Source organism: Giraffa tippelskirchi, chromosome 8 (genome assembly GCF_054371585.1).
Source record: "Giraffa tippelskirchi isolate mGirTip1 chromosome 8, T2T-mGirTip1v1.2.pri, whole genome shotgun sequence".
Lineage (NCBI taxonomy): Eukaryota > Metazoa > Chordata > Mammalia > Artiodactyla > Giraffidae > Giraffa > Giraffa tippelskirchi.
The window spans coordinates 140749293-140773167 of record NC_137282.1 but is presented as its reverse complement, the minus strand read 5'-3'; the positions used below and the strand labels follow the sequence as shown (position 1 = coordinate 140773167).

The following is a 23875-nucleotide window of genomic DNA, read 5'->3' as shown; positions in this document are numbered from 1 at the left end:
TAGCCCCACTGACACCTCTATCCCAAGGCCCCCACGTCCTCCCATCCAAGAAGGTGCTATATATAGTTAGCCTGTGGATTAAACCAGTTTTGTCGAAAGTGTAGTAAATGAAGGAGAAGCTCAAGAAGAATCACTGAGTATTAAATATATATATAAATTTAAAATACGTGAATAATAAATGAATAAAATATATACAAGTATGTATCCTACATTACACACACAGTGTAATGATGTTACATAAGCTCAAGAAGAATCATGAGTATTAAATATATATAAATTTAAAATACGTGAATAATAAATGAATAAAATATATACAAGTATGTATTCTACATTACACACACAGTGTAATGATGTTACATATTAATAGACAATTGTCAAATTGTCAAAAGAAAGGCAGACTGCCACATGCAGCGCCTCACTTGGATGTGTCTGGAGTCTTGGAAGCTTGACTACCCTACGTTCTCCTACAAATGGACCTTGAGAGCTTGTTTGGAGGTTCTAGCAGGGGAGCGCAGCTACTCGTATACCCTTGACCGAAGACCGGTCCTCCTCTATCGGGGATGGTCGTCCTCTTCGACCGAGCGCGCAGCTTCGGGAGGGACGCACATGGAGCGGTGAGGGAGGAAGGGGACACCCGCCTAGCCAGCCAGATCAGCCGAATCAACCCTGGCGATCAATGGGGTGACAGATGTCGCAACCAGATCGCCCTCACATCCGAGAAAGCATAGTAGTGCGCGCAGTATATAAACTAGAAGAAATTTCAATCTTTACGCATATGTCGACTTTTTCTTTGTTTTCTAAACGCTGGATCTCTAAAATATATCTTAAACTAAAGTCCAAACCTAATTAATACTTAAAAATTATTCCCTAAAATTGCACAAATTACTATTAAAAGGGGCTTGATTTGGAGTTGTTTGCGTATTATCCAGCATGCCTTGCAGATGGGTGGAGCATGCTAAATAATGCCGTCTCTATTGGTGAAATATTCTGCAGCCTCGCCCACCGAGGGCGCCTCGGACCGCCCACGGGTCCCCCGGCTGCAGACCGCTCGCTGGGCGCCTTTGTGCGGTTCTGGTCACTCCGAGTGGAGCCAGGTCTGTCTCCCTCTTGTCACTCCCACCTCCCCTTCCCCCCTCTTCTTGTTTCTCCCGGTTCCGAGTCTCTCACGCTCCTTCCCCATCCTGGAATCACCCCCGCATTTATCCTATCCCTGTCTCCCTCCCGCGGCCCTGTCCCTATCCGGGCAGACGGGGCCCCTGGGTTGGAGTGGGGGGGTCTTGCTTGTTCAGCGTGCGTATCTTTATTAACCTGTTCTGTGCAGTCCAGAGCCCTGGGTGGGAGGCAGGCTCTGATGGTCCCCCATCGCGGACTGAGCGGCCGCGCGGAGCGCGGGGAGCCTGTCTCGGGTGCCAAGCCGTGGCCGGGCGCAACAGGGGCTTGGGGGCTTCTGTCCAGGCGGGGCAGGGGTGTGCAGAGCCCGGGACCACCACCGCGGGCCTGCCGGCAGACGCACGTCTTGCAGACAATAGTAATAATTGACCCCTCCTCCCCCTGTTGCTGTGATGCTCGAATCTGATGCGTGTGAAAGTGAATTTTTGCAGAGGTTCCATGGGTGTGGACGTCTCCTCCGCGATCCTTGGAGTCTGGCCTATACAGGCTGAATTTGGGAAATCTCAGATTTTCAAGGTCAAAGTATATGATGTTCTGATTCTGTGAAGTCCTGTACTGCTAGCCCAAATGTCTTCACAAGAAATGGCCCCCCGCTTCCTAAGATCCAGAATAAGTCATAAAAGCTATGAAACAACTTGAAAGGCAAAGGTGGTGGTTGTTTTTCAAGGTTTTAAAATGGTGGCCTGTTTTTATTGATTGAGGGAAAATGCAGTTTAAAAAACAAAAACCCCACAAAATCCCTCCTCTTCCAAACCCCACAGAACCCCCCAAACAGTTTCGTGTGTCAAAACCCTGAATATTCAGTTAGCCCCTGAACACTGCACTGAGGACGCGAAATTGAGGCTGTTCTTTTGCGAGGAGTGCTGCGTTTGTATTTCAGAAAACCTGAAAGGCCGTGATGGCCACGAAACCCAAGCTCCACTATCCCAACGGACGAGGCCGGATGGAATCAGTGCGATGGGTGTTAGCTGCTGTCGGAGTCGAGGTACCCTAGCTATACTGGTGTTTCTGCACAGATTTGTCCTATAACGTTGAGCTCTGTCCTTCCCAGTAATATTACAGACCTGCTTCAGTGAGTCAGAAGAGTCCTCCCTCTCAAGAATTTTGCTTTTTCTAAATGGAGTGTAGTTGATGAAATTCTTTTTTACTTTCAGCCTTAATCATTTGCTTATGATCTACCATCAGTAAATATCTATAATGAGGAAAACAGGAATGAACCTTCAATTTGCCAATTACACCCAGAACTTAGTGACTATAAAATCTCTAGGTTTAGGTTTGTTTCCTATTTACTTTAGTGGCTTTAGACTTGAAGCCCCTGCCCATATGCTTTGGCCCACAGTGTTTTTGGTCTTGTTTTTGCTCCGTTCTTGGAGCTTCTTCTTGATGGAAACATAAAACAAGTATTAGTAGTCACGATCTGGATGCTAAGTGTCTGTGGTTGTTCCTGGGGCCGTTTGTGGAGGTAACTGCTTGTAGAATGCCCCTCATTCTGAATTTGGTCGATTTACTCTCATTTTAACCTGTTGCCCTCTGCTCTCTGTTTCCTGTAAACTACTGATCGGATCCAGAAGTCTGATCAAATCCAGGCTCCTTTTTCTCCTTCTCTTTTTTTTTTTTTCCCCTGCCAGACTGCAGCAAAGGTGGTAGTGTGAACATGTTTCTCTTGTGTGACATCACAGGCACATGACGTCTGCCTGTCTCGATTTCAGCCTTGCTGAGTTTGATCAGTGTGTTTCCGTGACATCAGCCTGTTCCCACAGTATGAAATTTCCTCTGTTACCCTTTCAGTGACCATCTTTGCAGCCTTGATCATCACCATTGTTAGGGGTTACAAAATGGTGATTTTTCTATTTCTGTTATTTCACCTAAATTTAACTGTGATTCTCTTATAAAGAATATTTGTTCACTGGTTATGTACTTAATTACCTTGAAGCACATTACAGTTCACATAAGAAAAGCAGGATAAATGCTTGATTCTTTCTATCAATTTTCAGAATAATGAGTCATTACCCTACCAATCTCCAAAGGTGATAAATGAAGATTGTTGGGTTTGGGGTTTTGTATTTTATTTATTGGTTTGGTTAGGCTTTGGTTTCCTTGCCGGTCATCATATCTCACCACACAGCGTTTTACAGTTTTCTAAGTTAGTTGATACCATTTTTATATACAGATTCTGATTTCTGACTTCTCTTGCTGCTGCTGCTGCTGCTAAGTCGCTTCAGTCGTGTCCAACTCTGTGTGACCCCATAGACGGCAGCCCACCAGGCTCCCCCGTCCCTGGGATTCTCCAGGCAAGAACACTGGAGTGGGTTGCCATTTCCCTCTCCAATGCATGAAAGTGAAAAGTGAAAGTGAAGTCGCTCAGTCGTGTCCGACTCTTCAAGACCCCATGGACTGCAGCCTACCAGGCTCCTCCATCCCTGGGATTCTCCAGGCAAGAGTACTGGAGTGGGATGCCATTGCCTTCTCTGACTTCTCTTGAGAAGTTGAAAACTCTGATGCTCCTAGGGCCTCATTTTCATAGGGCAGCCGTTGCTGACTCTAAGAGGGACAGCCCCTACAGATGGACCTTTCTAATTTACGTAGTCTCCACCAATCCCTATTATCTCAGAACACTTTCTCTAATTGTGTTAAGAAGAGAGTGCAGCAGCTCTTGATCCCTTGACTTGAGCCTGTTCGGCTTATTTATGTCACCTGTCTAGCCCTGTGTGCTTCTGAGCTTGCAGTTGTTGTCTTATATGTGTAGATTCTGGAAGCCCTTGTCCCATCCCCTCCTCCCTAGCTTCATTCTGTGCTTCCTACTCAGCTGTGGGTCAGGATTCTTGGTTACAGTTATAGCAACCCAACCCTAAGTAAGTTAAACAAAATGGAACGTGGGTCATATGATCCACCTCCCCGGACCAGGCAGGCAGGTAGGGTACTTACTTAGCCCAGCATGGGGTGTGGGTCTCAAGTCCACTCCTCTGATCAGGTTCTCTAACCAGGAGAAAGACTGGCCTCCCTCATGAGGGCTGACCACACAGTTTACAGGAGCAATGCCCCAAAGTTGGTACTGGGGATCCCTCCCATGTTTGTGCCCAAAGATATTTTCAGCCACATCTGTGTTCAATTGGATCTGAAATAGTCAGGAGGGCTGGGCTACAGCGGCTGGGTGAGTTCATGATTTCCAGGGTCACAATGTCAGGTAGAGCCTGACGTGTAAAGCACACACATCCCAGTAACCAGGTGCCTCACACCTGCTGAGAGGCAGCCTGGCCTAATTCCAGGGGTCAGCATCTTCCAACTCATACTTGGTTGGAGTCCTCAGACCTTGCTGTGTGCTGGATGCTGCATCTTGGCTGCTTGGGGCTTCATTTGCCCAAAGACCCCCCTAAACCCGGTCAGATCCTCCTTGTGAAGAGGGGGAATGAACAGTGTAAAAGAGAAGACGTGAAGGCCACATACTCCTCATTCAGGACTTCTGGGCAGTTCGCTCAGAAGAAGGGGGTGTGTGGAGAGGGAGGGAGTACATGATGTGGACGGGGGCACTTCTCCAAAGGATCCCCAGGGGGACCAGCACCCCGTCAGGGAACAGAGACAGCTGATTGTGTGGACAGAAACTGCGCACTGTCTGTCCTTACAGCCCTGGGGCGGCCCCCAGACAGTCACTAGCTCCTCCAAGCTCTGCCTCATGCGCTTTTTCCCTTCCTCCGTCTCCCGCCCTCTCTTCTCCTGTTCCAGCGCCAGTTTCTTCTTATAGACCAATAGTTTTATAAAGTTTGTCACAAGAGAGTTTAGTGAGAGGGAGCATGCATTTTGCTACATGTTCCCAGGAGTGAAAAACCAGAATCAGAGCCATTTGAAAGGAATTAAAAAGAAGTTTTATTGAAATATAGTTGATTTATACTATTTCAGGTGTACAGCAAAGTGATTCAGTTATAAATATTTTTGAGATTCTTTTCCAAATAGGTTATTACAAGATACTGAATGTAGTTCTCTGCGCTATACATTAGATCCTTGTTGTTTATCTATTTTATCTATAGTAGTATATATCTGCTAATCCCAAACTCCTAATGTCCCTCTTGCGCCCTCTTCCCCCACGCTGGTAACCATAAGTTTGTATACTATGTCTGAAAGTCTGTTTCTATTTTATAAATAGGTTCATTTGTGGCATTTTTCTTTTCAAGATTTCGCATATAAATGATGTCATATGATAGTTTGCTTTGACTTACTTCATTTAGTAGGTTAATCTCTAGGTCCATCCATGTTGCTTGGAAAGGCTTGTTTTTTTTTTGATGTACATTCCTGGTCTCTCCCAGCTACTGGAGGTGAATCTCTGAGGGATGGGCCTAGGGTCTGACACATACACACGCTTTCCCGTGTGCTTTATACATGATCATGGTCATAAAAGAGCAATGATGCAGAGGGAACACCTCAGCATCACAGCTGACCGGCTGAGCGTTTGGACAAACGCCCAGAACATTCTTACCCTGAGGCTACTGCTTCCTGGGCCCCAGATGGAGTGCCTCTAGGGGCACTGGGACCCTCTCCTCACACAGGAGGGCCCTGGGAATAGGAGAAGCCATGCCTTCACCCCGTCATCTTGATGCCCCTCTGGTCAACTAGGTGAGGTAGAAGAAAGAATGGCCGGGTCTGTGCTGCCGGTTCCGTCCTTCTTGGGGTGACATGAGGAGAGGGGCAGCGCAGGGCTCAGACTCGACTGGGAACCATCCAGGGACTGGGGGCCTCGGCGGGCATGAGAAGGACATCAGTGTATTCGAGCGTGTTGTATATGTCACAAGAAAAGGAACTTTCCAGTGTTTCTTTTCCTCCCAAACTTTTAGTTTGGAAACTTGAAAACCTACAGAAAAGTTGTAATAGTAAAATGGATACCTTTCAACTAAACTCACCAGGTGTTAACGTTTTGCTGTTTGCCTCCTTCCTTCTTCTGTCTCTGCTTTTTTTATTCTTAATCATTTGAAAGTAAGTTGCAGACATCAGCATGTGTCTTCCTGTTAAGAAAAAAATAAAATTGTCCCCATAACTGTAATATCATTGTCGCAACTAAGAAATTAACATCAGTTTTACAACATATTATATACAACCCATATTCCGAAGTTGCCTCTTGTCCCCCAAATGTCTATATAACTGTTAAATATATCTCTTTAGTAGTTATAACTACTGCTCCGCCATCCAAGATCTAATCAAGATTTAGACACTTGGTGGTTTCTTTTCATCTAGAGCAGAATCTACATTTTGTTCTTTATTTTCATACTCTTCACTTAACAGAGAAGGAATGTGTGAAGGAGGAATTGAATCTCTTGCATGAATTTCTGTCAAGAGAAATAAAGGGTCAGTTATGTGACTTGGAGGCGAAATAGCCGAAAGAATTTTCAGAGGAGGTTTACCTGGCTACAGTCGAATCCCTTGTAAATAAAGATTTGCCCTTGAGAGCGGGGCTCATGCTTTCAGTTGGGAAGTGGATGGATGTCTAGGAAACAGGAGCCAGACAAGTGATGAAGACCACAGAGCAGAAAGTCTGTTCCCCCAACTGGCTTCCAAACCTTGCCCATCCTGGAGGAGCTTAAAAACAACAGTTCTGTAGGTTGGAAAGAGTCCAGACCATTTGTATATTACAGAGTGTCGCACATTCTGGATACGCCCACTTTTCACCTTGCAGTTCCATCCAGGTTGAATTGGTTGGGATGCTGTTCCTGCAGTGTCGCTGTGTCCTCACTGAGCGTGAGATGCCTCAGGGTGGCCCCCAATGGGGAACTGAGCTTGACCACTTGGTTAGGTGGATGGTGGGATTCCCACATCTGCAGAGACATTTGTTCTTTGTCATAATAAGTGACTTGCAGGATGATGCTTTGTATGAATATTCTATGCCCAGTGACTAAATGATTTCAGCATCTTAATCCTTACCAGAGTTAGTTATTGCATTATAGGGTGAAAATTGGTGATTTTCTAATTTTATCATTAATTAGGAAAATTCTGCATTAATTAGTGCTAATTCTGGAAAAGAGAGCTTTCTTTCTCTCTTTTTTTTTTTGAATCATCATTTATGGACACAGGGATTTTTTTGGTTGATGGTATTTCCATCTATACCTGATGTCGCTTGAATTGTCCCAAATGTGGCTAGGGAATCCTTCTTGGATAGGGTCCCACGTGCCTTTGCCTTTGACATATCTCTGTTAGTCTTTGAGTATGTCCTCACTTTTTGACATAACAGAGTCAACTTTTACTCCTGGGAGCCCAGGGATATTTAGAAACCAAGATATGGGTACTGAGTATGTTCTTTCTGTCTGTTTTTCAGGCAGTTTAACTTGGTATTTTCGATCCTAAAACCGTAATGACATTTCCCTTCTTTTTTGGGGGGGTGTCTTTTTTAATTTAGTTTGATGAAGAGTTTTTAGAAACAAAAGAACAGTTGCAGAAGTTGCAGGATGGTGAGTATAAACATGTATTACTGCCAATAATGCTGATTTTTTTAAAGAACCGATATTTAAGTGGAAGGACAAAGATGCAGCTGACACTAAACATCCAGAACAGTATCCTAAAACCAGACAAGCAAGAGGGAACAGTGTCCAAAATTGCTAGAAAGTCACTTGATATTCAGTAGTTCTATAAAAGCCAATCAAAGGGGGAGTAGTCCTTCCCTCTGTCCACTGGGCAGTCCTTCTCCATCTCTCTCTCCTCCTCGACCTTCCTCTACCTTTTCCCCTCTTTCTTCCACTCCCTCATCCCTTCCCTCCTCAATTTCCACCTCCTACATATTACCTGAGGCATCTGCTTGACGTATGCAGATAAAAGTCCCCGTTTACACTGGGCTGCTTTCTCAAATAAGTACCAAACAGATGAGACAGCAGTGAAAGGCCTGCCTTTAACTCCTGGTCACACCCTCCCTCCATACCCAGACCCCTGTAAGCAGCCTCCTTCCTTGCCATCAGCAGGGTCCTGAGGCCCAACTCAAGGATCCCTGGAGAGGGACCAGCTCTGCAGGGCTGTGATGTCTCCATCATGAGTGACACTGCGCAGGTGCTGAGTCCGCATCTCCCCGCAACCTGCCTTGATCCCCCCAGGACTGGGCTGTGTGCTATATTTGTGACTCTCCCTGGGGTTTGGTGTGGGTAAAGTGTTTGAGACAGTCTTCTTGAAGAAAGTAAGGGGTGACTTTTTGACCAGTGACTGCGAACTTGGCAGTAGGTGGGCTGTGGCAGTGGAAGCCTGTACGTTAGTATCAGCCAATGTCTTGGACTTCATCATCAGACTGACAGAGTGACACAGTCATAGACATTCTACATGGATGGGCTGTTTTGTTCTACACCAACCATTGTAAGAGCCACCAACCGTATGTGACTCCTGGGCACTTGTGTCCACGGGGACGAAGGAAGTGACTTCTAAATTTTTCAAAAGTTTTAGGACTTCACTGGTGACTCAGTGGTTAAGACTCTGCACTTCCACTGCAGAGGGGCTTGGGATCAATCCCCCCTCAGGGAACTAAGATTCTGCATGCTGGATGGCACAGACACAGCCAAAAAAAAAAAAAAAAAAATTAAGTTTTAAAAATTTTTGATTGATTTAGAGTTCCCTGGTGGCCTAGTGGCTAGGATTCTAGGCTTTCAACTATTGGGGGCCCAGGTTCAGTCCCTAGTCAGGGAACTAAGATCCTGCAAGCTTTCATGCCTCAGCCACAAAAAACCAAAAAAGTTCAATTTATTGTACTTTATTGGCCAGCACAGTTCTGTAAAGAGATGTCTTCACTGTGTTACCCCTCACCCTTTACACTGAGGCTAAGTGTTTTTCCTGGGGTGAAAATTGAAAGTTTTATGTCCATGCTAGTGTTCAGTCTTATTTTATGGCTAAATTAGCACCCCTGAATGAAGTTGGAGCTTTACACTATTTTCTAAGGCTGTGGCCCCATTCAGCAGAGCATTTTTCGAGGGATGGGGGAAAGGAGAGAGAGCACTTCTAACACCGGGCTTCCATTCCCAGGTAACCACCTGCTGTTCCAACAAGTGCCAATGGTTGAAATTGACGGGATGAAGCTGGTGCAGACCCGGAGCATCCTCCACTACATCGCGGACAAGCACCATCTCTTTGGCAAAGACCTCAAGGAGAGAACCCTGTACTGTGGCTCCTCCGGGGTGTTCTCAATGCTTAGCTCATTAGCTATCCTCCACCGCCTCCTGGTCCACTGCATGTCCTGTATCGTTAGTGCGAACAGGGAACAAACCTCCAGAAAGCTCATCAAGACCACTTGGAAAATCAGTGCAGAGAGTCTGAGTAAAATGAGAGGACAGGATTGAGTTTGGATATTAGAGACTGTGTCTGGGATGTGGTGCAGGTTTCAACATCCTTAAATGCTTTGATATTATTTTTTTTACCATCCTTGAAAATCTATTATCACTGAGTGTTAGGAATTGGAAGCTGCTATGACATTCAAGGCCCAGAATACTGTGCACTGGCTTATAATTTGAACTCAGAGCCTGGTCTTTGCACCTCCTGGATCATGCCCCTGGGCAAAGTGTTAGGCTCCAGTGTCCTGATGAGTTTCCAGTGTGATGGGGATACTAATAGTATATTCCTCATAATGCTGTAGGATTCGATGAAATATTAGATGTAGGGTATTTAGCACCACTCCTCGTACACACCAAGTATTCTGTAAGTGGTACCCACTATTTTTACAATTGCAAAGTTTCACCCATACTGACCGTGGGTGCTGCAGTGAGGGGCCAGGAGAGAGGACATCCGTGACTCTGGTACTTTGAGATTTGTGATGGGTTTCTCTGAAGAAGTTTTCTGAATTACAACTAGAGTTGACTTTGCATCTTTGCAGTTAAGGGACAGGTGGAGATGAATGCTTCTTGATACTTAAGTAGCCTGAGCTGTAAGAGAAAAGCACTCTGGATATTTAGCTGTGGGAGCCAATGAGGGGCCACTGAGAAAATGCTTTTTGTGTGTGTTTTGAAGGATTGACATGTATGTGGAGGGGACCCTGGATCTTCTGGAACTGCTTATCATGCATCCTTTCCTCAAACCAGACGATCAGCAAAAGGAAGTGGCTAACATGGCCCAGAAGGCTATAATTAGATACTTTCCTGTGTTCGAAAAGGTAGGTGGCAGCGAAGCCTGTGAACACAGCATCGCCAGACCATAAAATGCCCCTCTTTTGTTCAGGCAGAGTAAAAGCTGAGCCCTGCTAGACCAGACTCTGGGTCCTGGAGAGCTGACAGTTGCATCAGAACAAAGCCAGTGTGTCTTGGAGCCTCCCCAGCTCTTCCAGAGTCTGCCATGCTCTCTGGCAAAGATACGGGCTCACCCATGTGTGCGTTGTCATTGCTTAGCTTCGCCAGCTGCCACCCTGTACAGGATACGGAAGAGCAGAAACCACCTCCTTCATTCCTTCTTTCATTCCACAAACACTTGTGTATCAGGCATCCTACTTGATAGTTGGATATGAAGAGAAGAACCATGGCTGTTTTATTTCTCTTCCCTTTTGTTGTCTTTCTTGTCTCATTACGGTATCTGTTTTTCTGAGCTTCAACTCCTCCTCTCTTTTCCTCAACGGAGAAGGATTATTTTAAGTGCCTCAGTTAAAAAACAAGAGCAAGTAAAAGCCAGGAATTGGCAGATTTCCTCTGGCCATTGATGTGGAAGTAGATAAGAAGGAAGAGAGGTACTTTCTGAATGTTTCTGTCCTTGGTTTCATGGTCTCCTGCCCTCAGGCACTTTGTGAATGTAAAATATGATGATGCAGAAATGGGCTGTGGTGAGGGAGGAACAGGTATCTCGGATAAGGGTCACTGCCAGCTTCTGTCTCCTTGTGAGTCAGACTACGTCAGAACTCCGCCAAGCATACGAGCTAAAAGTTATTACTCTCTTATTCACTTAGTTATTTATGGCTGCGCTGGGTATTTGTGGCTGCACACCGGCTTTCTCGGGTTGCGGTGAATGAGGGCTACTCTCTATTTGTGGTGCGTGGGCTTATCATCATGGTGGTTTCTCCCGTTGCCAGGCAGGGGCTCTAGGGTGCGTGGGCTTCAGTAGTTGAGACACGAGGGCTTAGTTGCTCCGCAGCATGTGGAAACTTCCCAGACCAGGGATCAAACTTGTGTCCCCTTCACTGACAGGCAGATTCTTACCCACTGGACCACCGGTCCTGTTACCCTCTTTTTACACATAATGAAATAGAACCACAGAGAGACTGGGTGACATGCCTAAGGTGGGAGCCAGGACTGGAACTCTGGCCTCTAACTATAGTTCCAGATTCTCTTTCTCCAGTCTAGCTCCAGTCTCTCTGTTTGATTTGGAATCATCTTAGAGCCCATCTCTCTCTCATACACACACACATGCACGCACATACACATATCTGCAAAGGGGTTCTCCCCTGGCGAACCCCTGTGCCTTGCTTCTTTCCGGTCGCCACCTATTCCTATGAATTTCTGCACCTATATGTTACTCTCAATATGGGAGTCAGGATGAATTCTCATTCTTTTAATTTTCTTGGTTTTGAAAGTGAAGTGAAAGTGTTAGTCACTCCATTGTGTCCGACTCTTTCGACTCCACGGACTGTAGCCTCTATCCATGGGGTTCTCCAGGGAATGGAGTAGGCAGCCATTCTCCAGGAGATCTTAGAAGATGTTAAAGGAAGCCTGCTTTTTTTACTGTCATGTCTGGTTTATGACTGTGAGTCCTGACAGTCGTAGAAACACAGGGGAAATGAGATTAGACTCCTTGGACAGGACCAATGGCTTACTTCTTACATCCTTCCCACCATCTCCTGAATGCATCAGGACTAATTCTTTTCTGTAGACATATTTATGGAATAGCTGTATCCTTTTAAAGCACCAGATACTAAATCCAGAATTAATACTTCCTTCTGCTTTTCAGGGTCTCATTCTGTTATAAAGCTATGGATGTTGTCATTTCTACACCATTTTTGCTCATTCTCTCTCAGGGAACTTCCTCTTAGTTGATGTTATTTATAAAAAAATACAAGAAAACGGCCATGGTTTCAGCTCTTCTCAGATGCTGCAATGATTGCATAGCTTTATTAGTTTCTCCATGTCGAGTATGGTAACCAACATAAAACATTTATACCCTGCAGGTTTTACGGGGTCATGGACAAAGGTTTCTTGTTGGTAATCAGCTGAGTCTTGCAGACATAATTCTACTCCAGACCATTTTGGCTCTAGAAGAGAAAATTCCTAATATCCTGTCTGCCTTCCCTCACCTCCAGGTAAATAAGATAATGTTTTAGGAGATTGGCCCACAACTCCTAGGCCTTCCTTCCATGTCTGTTGATTGACTGGCTCTGTGTTTGTGTGTGTGTATGTAATTTTTTTGGTTCTCGTTATGGTGGTATTGTTGTTGTGGAATCTCTAAGTTGTGTCCAACTGTTTTGTGACCCCATAAACTCTACCCTGCCAGGTTCCTCTGTCCATGGGATTTCCCAGGCAAGGATACTGGAGTGGGTTGCCATTTCCTTTCCTTCTCCAGGGGATCTTCCAAATCCAAGGATCAAACCTGCTTCTCCTGCATTGGCAGGCAGGTTCTTTACCACTGAGCCGCTGGGGAAGCTAGATTCTAGTTACTAAAATGAAATGAATGTACGGACTTGAAATTGGTTTCCTGGTTCCTGAACCCTTAGAGCTGAGCAGTTGTTTACACGTGAAAGAAGTTGTCTCTTGGTTTTGCTGCAAGAATACATTCTTGGAACAAATTCCATACTAGAGTTTTTGTTAATATTAGTGACATATGTGTGAATGCTTCTGTATAATGTTTGTACACATGCTTAATTAAGGCTGTGCTTTGTACACAGGAGACATTTAGTAAATAGTAGCTTTTTAAATAAATGACCTCTTTATTTTGAAAGATTTTATTAGAATAATTATAGACAATGGATGTTTAGTTCTCATATAATTTAGAATTTTCACCAGATCAAATGGATTTTTCCTCTCAATTACTGAAAATTGGTAAGCTTTGACTCTATGAATGAAAAATGAGATTTTTTTTCTTCCATTGCAGTTTACGTGAATATCTGGTATCTGAACCCTAGGCTACAAAAATGCAACTGGCCATCTTCCACACATAGCTGGAAAGAGAATTCATTTGTTAATAGGAGTAAAAATGTCCAAGGAAGATGAACCTTAAAATGTACCTTGTATTATCTGATGAATTTTAGAAGTATTTTTATTTAAACTTTTTATTAGATCAATACATTTGAGGTACTTCTCATGTTTTTTTGGTCCTTCTTCTTTTTCTCTTTAAGCAAGTATAATCCCATTCTAAGTATCTTTTTTATTTTGCTGTCTCTGAAAAGAGTTGACATCGTGGTGTGGATTTGCATAAAGCCTAGTCTAGATCCCAGCCACTGTGGCAGAGGTTGTAAATAATCATACCAACAGATCAGCTCCTCAACAGATGTTGGATTATGGCTCTGCTTGGATCCCTGTAACAAATATTTATTGCAGACATTTTGATGGGCCATTTTGCAGCACTGTATTTTCATAGAAAGGCTCAGCTGGTAAAGAATCCACCTACAGTGTGGGAGACCTGGGTTTGACACCTGGGTTGGGAAGATCCCCTGGAGAAGGGGACAGCTACCCAATCCAGTGTTCTGGCCTGGAGAATTCCATGGACTCTATAGTCCATGGGGTCGCAAAGAGTCGAACATGACTGAGCAACTTTCAAGTTCAAGTTCAATTTTCATAGAAACAAATACCTTTGCTTTTAGCCTTGAACTTTTGCGTTTTCTCTTTTCAGGAGTACACAGTGAAAATCAGTAACATCCCTACAATTAAGAAGTTCCTTGAACCTGGCAGCAAGAAGAAGCCTCCCCCGGATGACATCTACGTGAGAACCGTGTACAACATCTTCATGCCATAGGACAGCAGTACAGCTGTGAGTGAGCACTGCCCCTGGAGATTGCTGTGTCCACAGTAGTGTCTTAATTGAAGCCAGGCTGCCGTGATCCAGCTCTGTTGTGGTGCTGTGTATATTGTTTCTAAGTTGGTCTTTCATGTCCTGATATCTCTTTGAGAAACATCGACCTTTTTTTTTTAATGTCCAGTAAGTGATTGTTACGGGACCTCTTCTGAAAAAATTGTGGAGAGGTCAGCTTTTAAGTTAGATCTGCTCTGTCTATTCATTTCCTGGTAACAAGGATGGGTAGGACCTTGTATCATCTGTCCCCTGAGCTTTTGTCCTCTCCTTATCCCATTCTCAACCCCCTCCAGTCTCTTCCTGTTTTTAGTGTCTAATAACAATGGAGTTTACTAGATAGTGAGTAACTCTCCTCTGAGCTATAATAGATTTGTGGTAGTGATGAATGCCTTTGATATTCACTAAAATAAAGGATTTACAAACCATTGCCCTGCTGCTAGAATTTTTAAGTTACATTGTTTGGAATATATAATGCATTCACATGGTTCAAAAATAAAAAATGTACAAAAGGCTATCCAAGGACTTCCCTGGTGGCCCAGTGGTTAAGAATCTGCCTACCAATGCAGGGGACACAGGTTTGATCCCTGGTCCCGGACCTAAAATCCCACATGCCATGGAACAGCTAAGCCCACGCACCACAACTACTGAAGCCCATGTGCTCTAGAGCCCGTGCTTCACAACAAGAGAAGCCACCTCAGTGAGAAGCTCACATACTGCAACTAGAGAGTAGCCCCTGCTCACTGCAACTAGAGAAATCCTGTGCACAGCAACAAAGACCCAGCACAGCCAGAAATAAATAAACTTATATAGTTGGAGGTGTTTTCAGCCCTGCCTCCCAGTTCTTTTCAGTTCTGCTCCCTGCAGGCAAACATCATTATCATTTGTATATCCTTCCAGTTATATTTGACATAAGTGTAAGAAAATATGAATATATATAACTTTTATCCTGTTACTACCCAAATGGTTATTTAGAGGCTTCTAGTTTTTTTGCACTTAAGAACTAAAAGTATGACTTATTAGTACTGGTTTAAACATGTGCTGACTTGCATCTTAAATATTAATTGAGCTCCTGTTATGTGCCAGGCAGGGTGCCAGGAGGCAGAACCCTAAAACAGAGCCCTGCTTTAGAAAAAAGTCACCACGCAGTAGGCAAGATAGATGCGTCAATAGCAGAAGTAATTTTAGAAAAGAAAAAATTGCCACTCGAGAGTAGCTAATACTTGGGAATTTAAAAACTGGAGAAAGGCAAGTGTTTGATCCGTGTCTCATAAAGAAAACACATTCATTTCTTACTGCAAGAGGGATTTCTGCCCAGATGTGAAAAAACAGTCCCGAGGTGACCCTTCATGCCTGTCACAATCAATGCAAGCCCCCTGGAGTTTTATTAGAGGAAAATCCAACACAGATGTGAAGATGGTTTTCTGCCTTCACATTTTCACAATTTGAACATTCAGTCATCACTCAGATACTTAGAACTGCTGAAGGAGCAAGGGCTGGCAGCAGGTGCATCACCAGGCAGGCCCGGGGAGCACTGGTGTCCAGGCTGATGCTCCCACCAGCCTCCTAGGAGCAAAGGAACAAAAAGAAGAAAGTGAATGGGGGTGGGGGTGGGGATGCAGAAAGAATCACCTTCCCCACATACAGGTCTGGCCTTGGCTTCCGGAAGCTGATCTCTAAGCCTTGGAATCTCTCTTACCATTTACTATTTGGAGACACGCCTGATAGGAGTATCTTGTTTGCCAGGGGCCCTGGGCCAGGTAGATAACAACGGCTATATGATTTCAGGCATAGGCTTTGAGCCACAGCAACCATGCGATGTAGGGCGGGGCTCTGGGTCATGTGGTGTCAGCCCCACTCTGGAGGGGGCTGGAGACAGATCAGCCATGTGAGTGGTCAGTCATACCCACGTGATGGAGCTCCAGTAAAACCCTGGACTTCCGGTTCTGCAGAATGAGGACATCTGGACACTCCGAGCCTGGAACCCTCCTAGACTCAGTCCTGTGCATCTCTTCCCTTGACCGATTTTCATCTGTGTCCTCTCCCTGTAGTAAACCATTGCTGTGAGTATGACCGTTTTCTGTGAGTTCTGTGCGTCCTTCCAGCAGACTGTTCAGGCATGAGGCCATTTGGGGGACACTTCGTGGGCTTACCAGGTGGCGCTAGTGGTAAAGAACCCACCTGCCAGTGCAGGAGAAGTAAGAGACGTGGGTGTGATCCCTGGGTCAGGAAGATCCCCTGGAGTAGGAAATGGCAACCCACTGCATTATTCTTGCCTGGAGAATTCCATGGACAGAGGAGCCTGGCGGGCTACAGTCCACGCGGTCACAAGAGTCGGACACAACTGAACAATTAAACCACCACCACCGTGAACCTGCAGTTGGTGTCAGAGCAAGGGCGGTCTTGGATTGCTCCCTTCCAACGCTTCAGTGAGGGCAAACACTTTACCCTCACTTGGAGATTAATTTACACATGGGAGCAGACACTGACTTGGTAACAACCAGGGATCTCTGTCGTTGAGTTATGTAGGACAGCAGGAAATGGGAGCTGTTATATGACTGGGTGGGATTTCAATACCCAGGGCCATGGCCTGATAATTTTATTCGAGCAGACCAGAAGCCATTGCGCAAGCAGTGCTTTGGGGGTTTTAATTTTCTCAGACACAAGGGGGCCCTCAAGGCTGGCTCTTGGAGAAGACAACCGGTGAGGAAGTTGCTGCTACTGCTAAGTCACTTCAGTCATGTCCGACTCTGTGCAACCCCATAGACAGCAGCCCACCAGGCTCCGCCGTCCCTGGGATTCTCCAGGCAAGAACACTGGAGTGGGTTGCCATTTCCTTCTCTAATGCATGAAAGTGAAAAGTGAAAGTGAAGTCGCTCAGTCGTGTCCAACTCTTAGCGACCCCATGGACTGCAGCCCACCAGGCTCCTCCGTCCATGGGATTTTCCAGGCAAGAGTACTGGAGTGGGGTGCCATTGCCTTCTCCTATGAGGAAGTTGGGTCTGCGCTGAATTGGAGGATTAGCGAAAATAAAGACGAAGGCCAAGTTGCCTCCAGGGACGACAGGTTCCCACATCGCTCTGCTCAGGGTTACACGACCTTAAATCATTCAGTTCACTTCCCTTGTTGGAAACAAGCTCCCCCTACCCCATCCTGCACAGGTGCAGTTTCCTGGCCTTGTCACAACCTTTTTTGGGGGGTCCAGACCTTTTAGTCTCAACAACCTCCACCATGGCCCATCTTCATGAGCCACCAGACTCTGGTAAAAGAGCCAGGAGGTCAGGCAGTGGATGGTTGTCCTCAAAGACATCAGCATGCTGTGTTCAGGAAGGAATCAGACCTGTGAGGCAGGGAGACAGGACAGAAGGGACCCATGAGGCTCACGGACTAGACCCCACAGCAGCTGAGCCAATGGGGTGAAAGGGCACCCCACAGATAAACAGGGCAGTTGTGGGGGCTCCAGTGTCCACTGGGACAAAAGGGGGAGCTGAACGGTGTGGGGTTCTGGTGTCTGTCAGAGAAGGAGGTGCAACGCCTAATGAGCCCAGGACCCAACAGAAGCTGCATAGTGGGGCTTTGGCAGACTGGGTGCCCAAAGGAACACCTGACACTCATGCCCGGGTCCCTGAGGAGGGCGGGTATGGAAGGGCCTGTGGACGGAACAGCAGACGGTGAATTCCAGGGGGCAGGGTCTGAAGCAAACGGCCACCAGCCCAGGCTCTCGTACTTGCTGGTGTTCCCTCTTTGTTGTATGTGCATTTTATTCCTTTAACCCAAATTGTCTGCCCAGAAGATTCCGTGGCAGGCTCCTTGTTCTATCAGCTTCAACATTCCCACTAAGGGAATCTTCTGATCATGAACTCTGTGTCCCAACTCCACATCCCATGTTTCTTTCTTGTCATCCTATTTTATTTTCTTCAAAGCACTGGACACCCACCATCAATTTCTCCGTTTAATCAATCTGTGTCTTTAAAGTGGGTTTCTTGTGGAAAACCAAAACTAGGGTATTGTTTTAAAATCCACTCATGAATGTTTACAACATTCATATGGAGCTCTGTACCACGGTCACAGGTGTAAAGCCTTATATGGAGGCCACAGAGGTGGTGTCCTGCACCGAGGTCATCTCCAAACTGACCAAGTCCCACAGTAACCATTGCCACGAGCCTCCCTGATCTAAACTGGCCAGCTCCCTGACCCCATATTAAGGAAAAATACTCACCTGGTTACCCACCCTATAGCACCCTAACTAATCACCTAATGCCACCCTTCCAGCAGGAGTTTTGTCTTGAGACTATAAAAATTGGCTACTAATCCATGAAAGGAGTCAGCTCTTCCTTGAGCCAGCTCGCTGTTCTAACAGTGTCTCCTGCTTTAATAAACTCTGTACTCCTCTCATTCTGCCTCGTGTCTGGAGATTCTTTTCCAACTTGCGCACAGACCACAACAATTCACATTTAAAGTGATTATTGATGTGGTTGCATTATCTCTACTCTTTTCTTTTTTGTGTGACTCTTTTCTATTTGTTGCCTTGGTTCTTCGTCCCCAACTGTTTTTGCTTTGTCTTCCACTCTTTTTCTGCCTTCTCTGGTTTTAATTGAGCATGTTATATAATTCCATTTTTTCTCTTTTCTTAGCATGTCAATTATAGTTTGTATTTTTTTAGTTTTAGTAGTTGTTCTGAAATTTGTAGTATTTATATACAACAATGCTAAAGCTGCTTCCAATAACACTATATCACTTCACAGGTGATGCAGGTACCTTATTAGTTGAGTTCAGTCGCTCAGTTGTGTCTGACTCTTTGCGACCCCATGGACTGCAGCACGCCAGGCTTCCCCATCGATCACCAACTCCTGGAGCTTGCTCAAACTCATATCTGTCGAGTCAGTGATGCCATCCGACCATCTCATCCTCTGTCGTCCCCTTCTCCTTCCACCTTCAATCTTTCCCAGCATCAGGGTCTTTTCAAATGAGTCAGCTCTTCACATCAGGTGGCCAAAGTATTGGAGTTTCCACTTCAACATCAGTCCTTCCAATGATTATTCAGGACTGAATTCCTTTAGGATGGACTGATTGGATCTCCTTGCAGTCCAAGGGACTCTCAAGAGTCTTCTCCAACAGCACAGTTCAAAAACATCAATTTTTTGGCACTCAGCTTTCTTTACAGTCCAACTCTCACATCCACACATGACTACTGAAAAAAACCATAGCCTTGACTAGATGGACCTTTGTTGACAAAGTAATGTCTCTGCTTTTTAATATGCTGTATAGGTTGGTCATAACTTTTCTTCCAAGGAGCAAGCGTCTTTTAACTTCATGGCTGCAATCACCATCTGCAGTGATTTTGGAGCCCCCCCAAAATAAAGTCTCTCACTGTTTCCACTATTTCCCCATCTATCTGCCATGAAGTGATGGGACCAGATGCCATTATCTTTGTTTTCTGAATGTTGAGTTATAAGCCAACTTTTTCACACTCCTCTTTCACTTTTATCAAGAGGCTCTTTAGTTCTTCACTTTCTGCCATAAGGGTGGTGTCATCTGCATATCTGAGGTTATTGATATTTCTCCCGGCAATCTTGATTCCAGCTTGTGCTTCATCCAGCCTGGCATTTCTCATGATGTATTCTGCACGTAAGTTAAATAAGCAGGGTGACAACATGCAGCCTTGACGTACTCCTCTCCTGATTTGGAACCAGTCTGTTGTTCCATGTCCAGTTCTAACTGTTGCTTCTTGACCTGCATACAGATTTCTCAGGTACCTTATAACTGCTTATAATTCCTCCGTCCTACCCCTTATAACACTGTTGTCATAGATTTCTTTTATCCATAAGCTATAATCATCTGATACATTGTTGGCATTATTATTTTGAACACCTCGCATTTATTTGCTTATATATTCATACAGCCTGTCTTCCCCAACTAGAATGTAAGCACCACCACCAATGCAGGAATTGAGTCTGACATACATAACATTACAGACCCTGGGACTAAAACAGTATCTGGCACACAGTGGTACTCAGAAAATACTTGTTGAATGAGCCAGTGGAATTTTTCTTTCCACTTACTTGAGTAACTTGATCAAACACCCAAACAATAGATGTAAAGTGAAGCCCTAGAGGTATGTACAAACTGGAATGCTCATTGGCCAATCCCTTGAGGGGTTAGAATTTTGAGTTAGAAAGGAAAGGGTTATAAACTCTCACTTGATCCCCCTGAGGAACCTCAGAGAAGAGCCAGGAAGAGATAAGGTTAGTGGTGAAGTTCTTATCTGCTCTTTTTAGGCTTGGTTGGATAGTTTATTTTGTGACCAAATTTGTCACTTGCAGTCAGAATTTTTTTTAATTTTATGGTTAATTTAATGACTATTATTTCCTTTTATTTTTGTTGACGTATAATTGATTTAAAATGCTGTTCCATTCTCTCCTCTACAGTAATGACTATTTCTAAACTTGCCTATATCAAACAAAAGGAATGGGTATTTTTTTCTGCAGAGTAGATACACAAATGGAAATGAAATAGCAATTGTACATGTAAATAAGGCCTTTGAAGACTTTGATTTCGGTGCATGAAATGTGCATAATGTCAGACGTTCAGATGCCCTCAAAACTGTTACATATTAAGTGTAATTTCAGAAATAAGTATGTAAGAGTCAAGTGGTGTTTCAGTTGATTGGTGGACATAACGCCCTTGGTGGAACTTAAACGTTTATTAATTTTTGAGCCATTACATTTTTTCCTCCTTGGCCAAATCGCATTGTTTTGAACACAGCTGGAAAGAACACAGAAATCACTCACTCTGTGCCAGGTGCCTAACAGGTAAACTCAACCTCCTGTGTCCCTTGTATGCTTGGAAGATTCAGTTCAAATGATCTGACACTGGGATCTTCCCCTCGGATCTTGCCTCCTCAGGGGGATGGCGCCAAGTTGAAAGCAGGAGTCTGTAAGTCAAAACCTGACACAGAATTTTTCAGAATTTGCTCCTGTCTTTTAACAGCAGTGGGCCATGTAGTGGTTCACTTTGTTTATTCTCCAAGGAGCCTGGGATGAAAGTCTCCTCAGCTCAACTATACTTTTCATTTAAGTAAGTTTGTTAGCTTTACGGGGATAGACCAACATGAATCAATCTGTTAGACTTGAATGCAAAGGAAATTTCATTTCTGTAACTGCAATATAGGGTTCTCTGGAGAAGATGCTTAGCATGGGAACTTGGAACAAAATTACCTCCCTCATCATCCTATAAGTAATCCCCACTCCTGCCCCACCCAGGAACAGGGTTCAGCTGTTTGTGTCTTTAAACTGTCATATAAACACTAGCGCAGCTCTTTTGGTGAGGGTGGGGCAGGAGTTGGGGTTTCATGTAGGAGACTTTCCCTCTGATAGCATGTCAAATCCAACTAATTAAGGTGTCAGATCCAGGGACTTCCCTGGGGGTCCCGTGTTCAAGACTGTGCTCCCAGTGCAGGGGCACAGATTCGATCCCTGGCTGGGAAACTAAGATCCCACGTGCTGCCCTGCTTTGTCATGAAGGCAGACAGTTCTGATCCACTAGAGAAGCAGAACAAATGTCAAGGATATTTCTAGTGATAATAGATTTAAAATCTGCCTCTTGTATTCTGGCCCAAAACATCTGCTAAAACTGGCAACTTCTTTAGTTAATCTCATAAAACTTTCATTATCTGGAAAATTCAATAAAAGCCTGCTTTTCACCTAATTGAAATCAAGGAAAATGTGTGTTGATATGCCTAAATTATCCAGAACAACTGTTAACATTATCAGCAGAATTTCACATCCACCCCTACCCCCCAAAGACTGGCTGATTTCCCAACATGTATGTTCAGCCGATAGGAGCACAGGGTGAATGAATATAGGGGGAAAGCAGTAAGATCAGAAAGACTGTTAAAGCTGAGAAGAGGAAGATGATTGAACTCTGAACCAACTCCTCATTTTACAGTTGAGGAAACTGACATCTGTTTTTCCAGATCTGTCCAAGGCTTGAACCTACACACCTGGTACTTGGTTAATCTTGGAGATTGGAAGAGGCCTTGCATCCTAGGAATTCCTCTCTTTAAAGGGGGTCAGTGTAAATGATTCAACACAGGAAATGGACTTAGAATTCCCCCTGATTCCCTTTCCCCTTCCCTTTCTCTGTTCTGGCCCCACACCCTCCTGCACATCACCATTTGCTCAGCCTATTTTTTAAACATCAGATTCTGCATTTCGTGCCTGTTCAACAAACCCTGGCAGAACCTGGGGCCACACCCTGAGCCCCAGGTATAGTTTAGTTGGGCTTTAACTCTAGACAGGGCTTCTCAAGCTTAATTTTAGTACAGGCACGTCTTGTTTTATTGTGCTCTGCAGATATTGCACTGTTTCTTTGTTTTATTTATTTTTTTCACAAATAGTAGTTTTGTGACAACCCTGCTTCAAGCAAGTTTGTCAGTATCATTTTTCCAATTAGCATTTGTTCACCTTGTGTCTCAGTGTCCCATTTTGGTAAATATCATGATATTTCAAATTTTTTCATTATTATTAATTTGTTATGCTGATGAGTGATCTTTGATGTTACTATTGCAAGAATATTATGACTTGATGAAAGTTCAGGTGATGGCAAGGATTTTTTAGCAATAAAGTATTTTCTAAGTAAGATATGTACACTTTCTTTAGACATAATGCTATAGCACAGTTAAAAAAAAATACAGTATAGTATGAACATAACTTTTATATGCACTGGGAAACCAAAAAAGAAAAACTGTGACTCACTTTATTCCAATATTTACTTTATTGCCGTGGTCTGGAACCAAATCCGCAATTTCTCCAGGGTCTTCCTATGTACAAATTAATCCCCTGAGGGGGTCTTGTGAAAAATGCAGCCTCTGATTCAGTAATCTGGCCCAGGAACTGAGATTCTGCATTTCTAACAAGTTCCTAGACAAAGCTGATGCTGTTGGTCCAAAATCACACTTCTAGGAACTTCCCTGGTCTCTGTGTTTCCACAGCGGGGGGCATGGTTCAGTCCTTAGTCAGGGAACTAAGATCCCACATGCCACACAGCCAAAGAAACAAAGTGGAAAACAACAACAAATACACTCCTAAAGAATGCCTTCCACTTCCACTGCTTTTTTTTTTCCTCACATGTGACTGTTGCTACAATCTGGAGATATAGATGTGTGTGTGCGTGCGCGCGCATGTGCCATATTTTGAGTCCTTACTATGTTCGGCGGTTTGTACACTTTATCACATTTCTACCACTAACCAAATGATTTAGGGACTATGAGGAAACTGTAGCTGAGAGAGGTTTAAAAAACCTACTCAAGTGAGAAGAGGAGCTGAAATCTAGACATAAATCTAGGTCTTTGCTTTTCCTGGTACCCAGGGCCTGACTCAGATACATGTTCTTCCACATTTCCTAAAAAATTTTTTTTTTTTTTTTTAGTTTTATCTGTTCAAATTTTTGCCCATTGGGTTTTTTTTTTTTTTTGTCCACTGGTTTTAAGTGTTTATTATTGAGGTGTAAGTGTTCTTTACATATTCTGGATGATGAGTTCCTTAATCAGGTATGCTTTGTAAATAATTTCGCCCAATATTTGATTTGCCTTTTCTTTTTGTTAAAAAATGCCTTTTGAAAAGCAAGTGAAATACTGGTAAGTGCAGTTTTTTAAAATTTGTGGTTTATGCTTTCTGTTTTTATCACATAAGTCATTGCTTAATTTACGGCCACAAAAAGAAAAAGAAATTTAGGGCATGCTTTTTACTGAAAGACCACACACCGAATATCCAAAGGCTGT

At 44.2% G+C, this 23875-nt stretch overlaps 2 protein-coding genes across 3 annotated transcripts in view; both read left to right on the top strand.

The window, feature by feature from the left end:
• The first annotated feature begins 1039 nt into the window (after positions 1-1039).
• On the top strand, positions 1040-16157 carry LOC145516242 (glutathione S-transferase A4). 2 transcript variants are annotated; one of them, XM_081517382.1, is made up of 8 exons: positions 1040-1094; positions 2051-2155; positions 7547-7598; positions 9145-9277; positions 10123-10264; positions 12260-12391; positions 13918-14055; positions 16047-16157. In XM_081517382.1, the coding sequence occupies exons 2-7, from the start codon at positions 2069-2071 to the stop codon at positions 14038-14040; spliced, it is 669 nt and encodes a 222-aa protein (XP_081373508.1). In that variant the 5' UTR covers positions 1040-1094; positions 2051-2068; the 3' UTR covers positions 14041-14055; positions 16047-16157. The 2 variants fall into 2 exon arrangements, with proteins under 2 accessions (XP_081373508.1, XP_081373507.1); XM_081517381.1 differs by lacking the exon at positions 16047-16157 and having other exon boundaries at positions 13918-14524.
• Positions 16056-23875, top strand: part of LOC145516245 (glutathione S-transferase A4-like) — a 25143-nt gene continuing 17323 nt past the window's right edge. The window contains exon 1 of the mRNA XM_081517384.1: positions 16056-16157. The gene's annotated coding sequence lies outside the window, so the exon portion shown is untranslated. The remainder of the gene's footprint in view (positions 16158-23875) is intronic.

Coding starts and splice junctions, on each gene's coding strand:
- LOC145516242 (XM_081517382.1), top strand. CDS start 2,069: ATGGCCACGAAACCCAAGCTCCACTATCCCAACGGACGAGGCCGGATG. Junction 10,265..12,259: donor ACTTTCCTGTGTTCGAAAAG/GTAGGTGGCAGC, acceptor TATACCCTGCAG/GTTTTACGGGGTCATGGACA. Junction 12,392..13,917: donor CTGCCTTCCCTCACCTCCAG/GTAAATAAGATA, acceptor TTCTCTTTTCAG/GAGTACACAGTGAAAATCAG.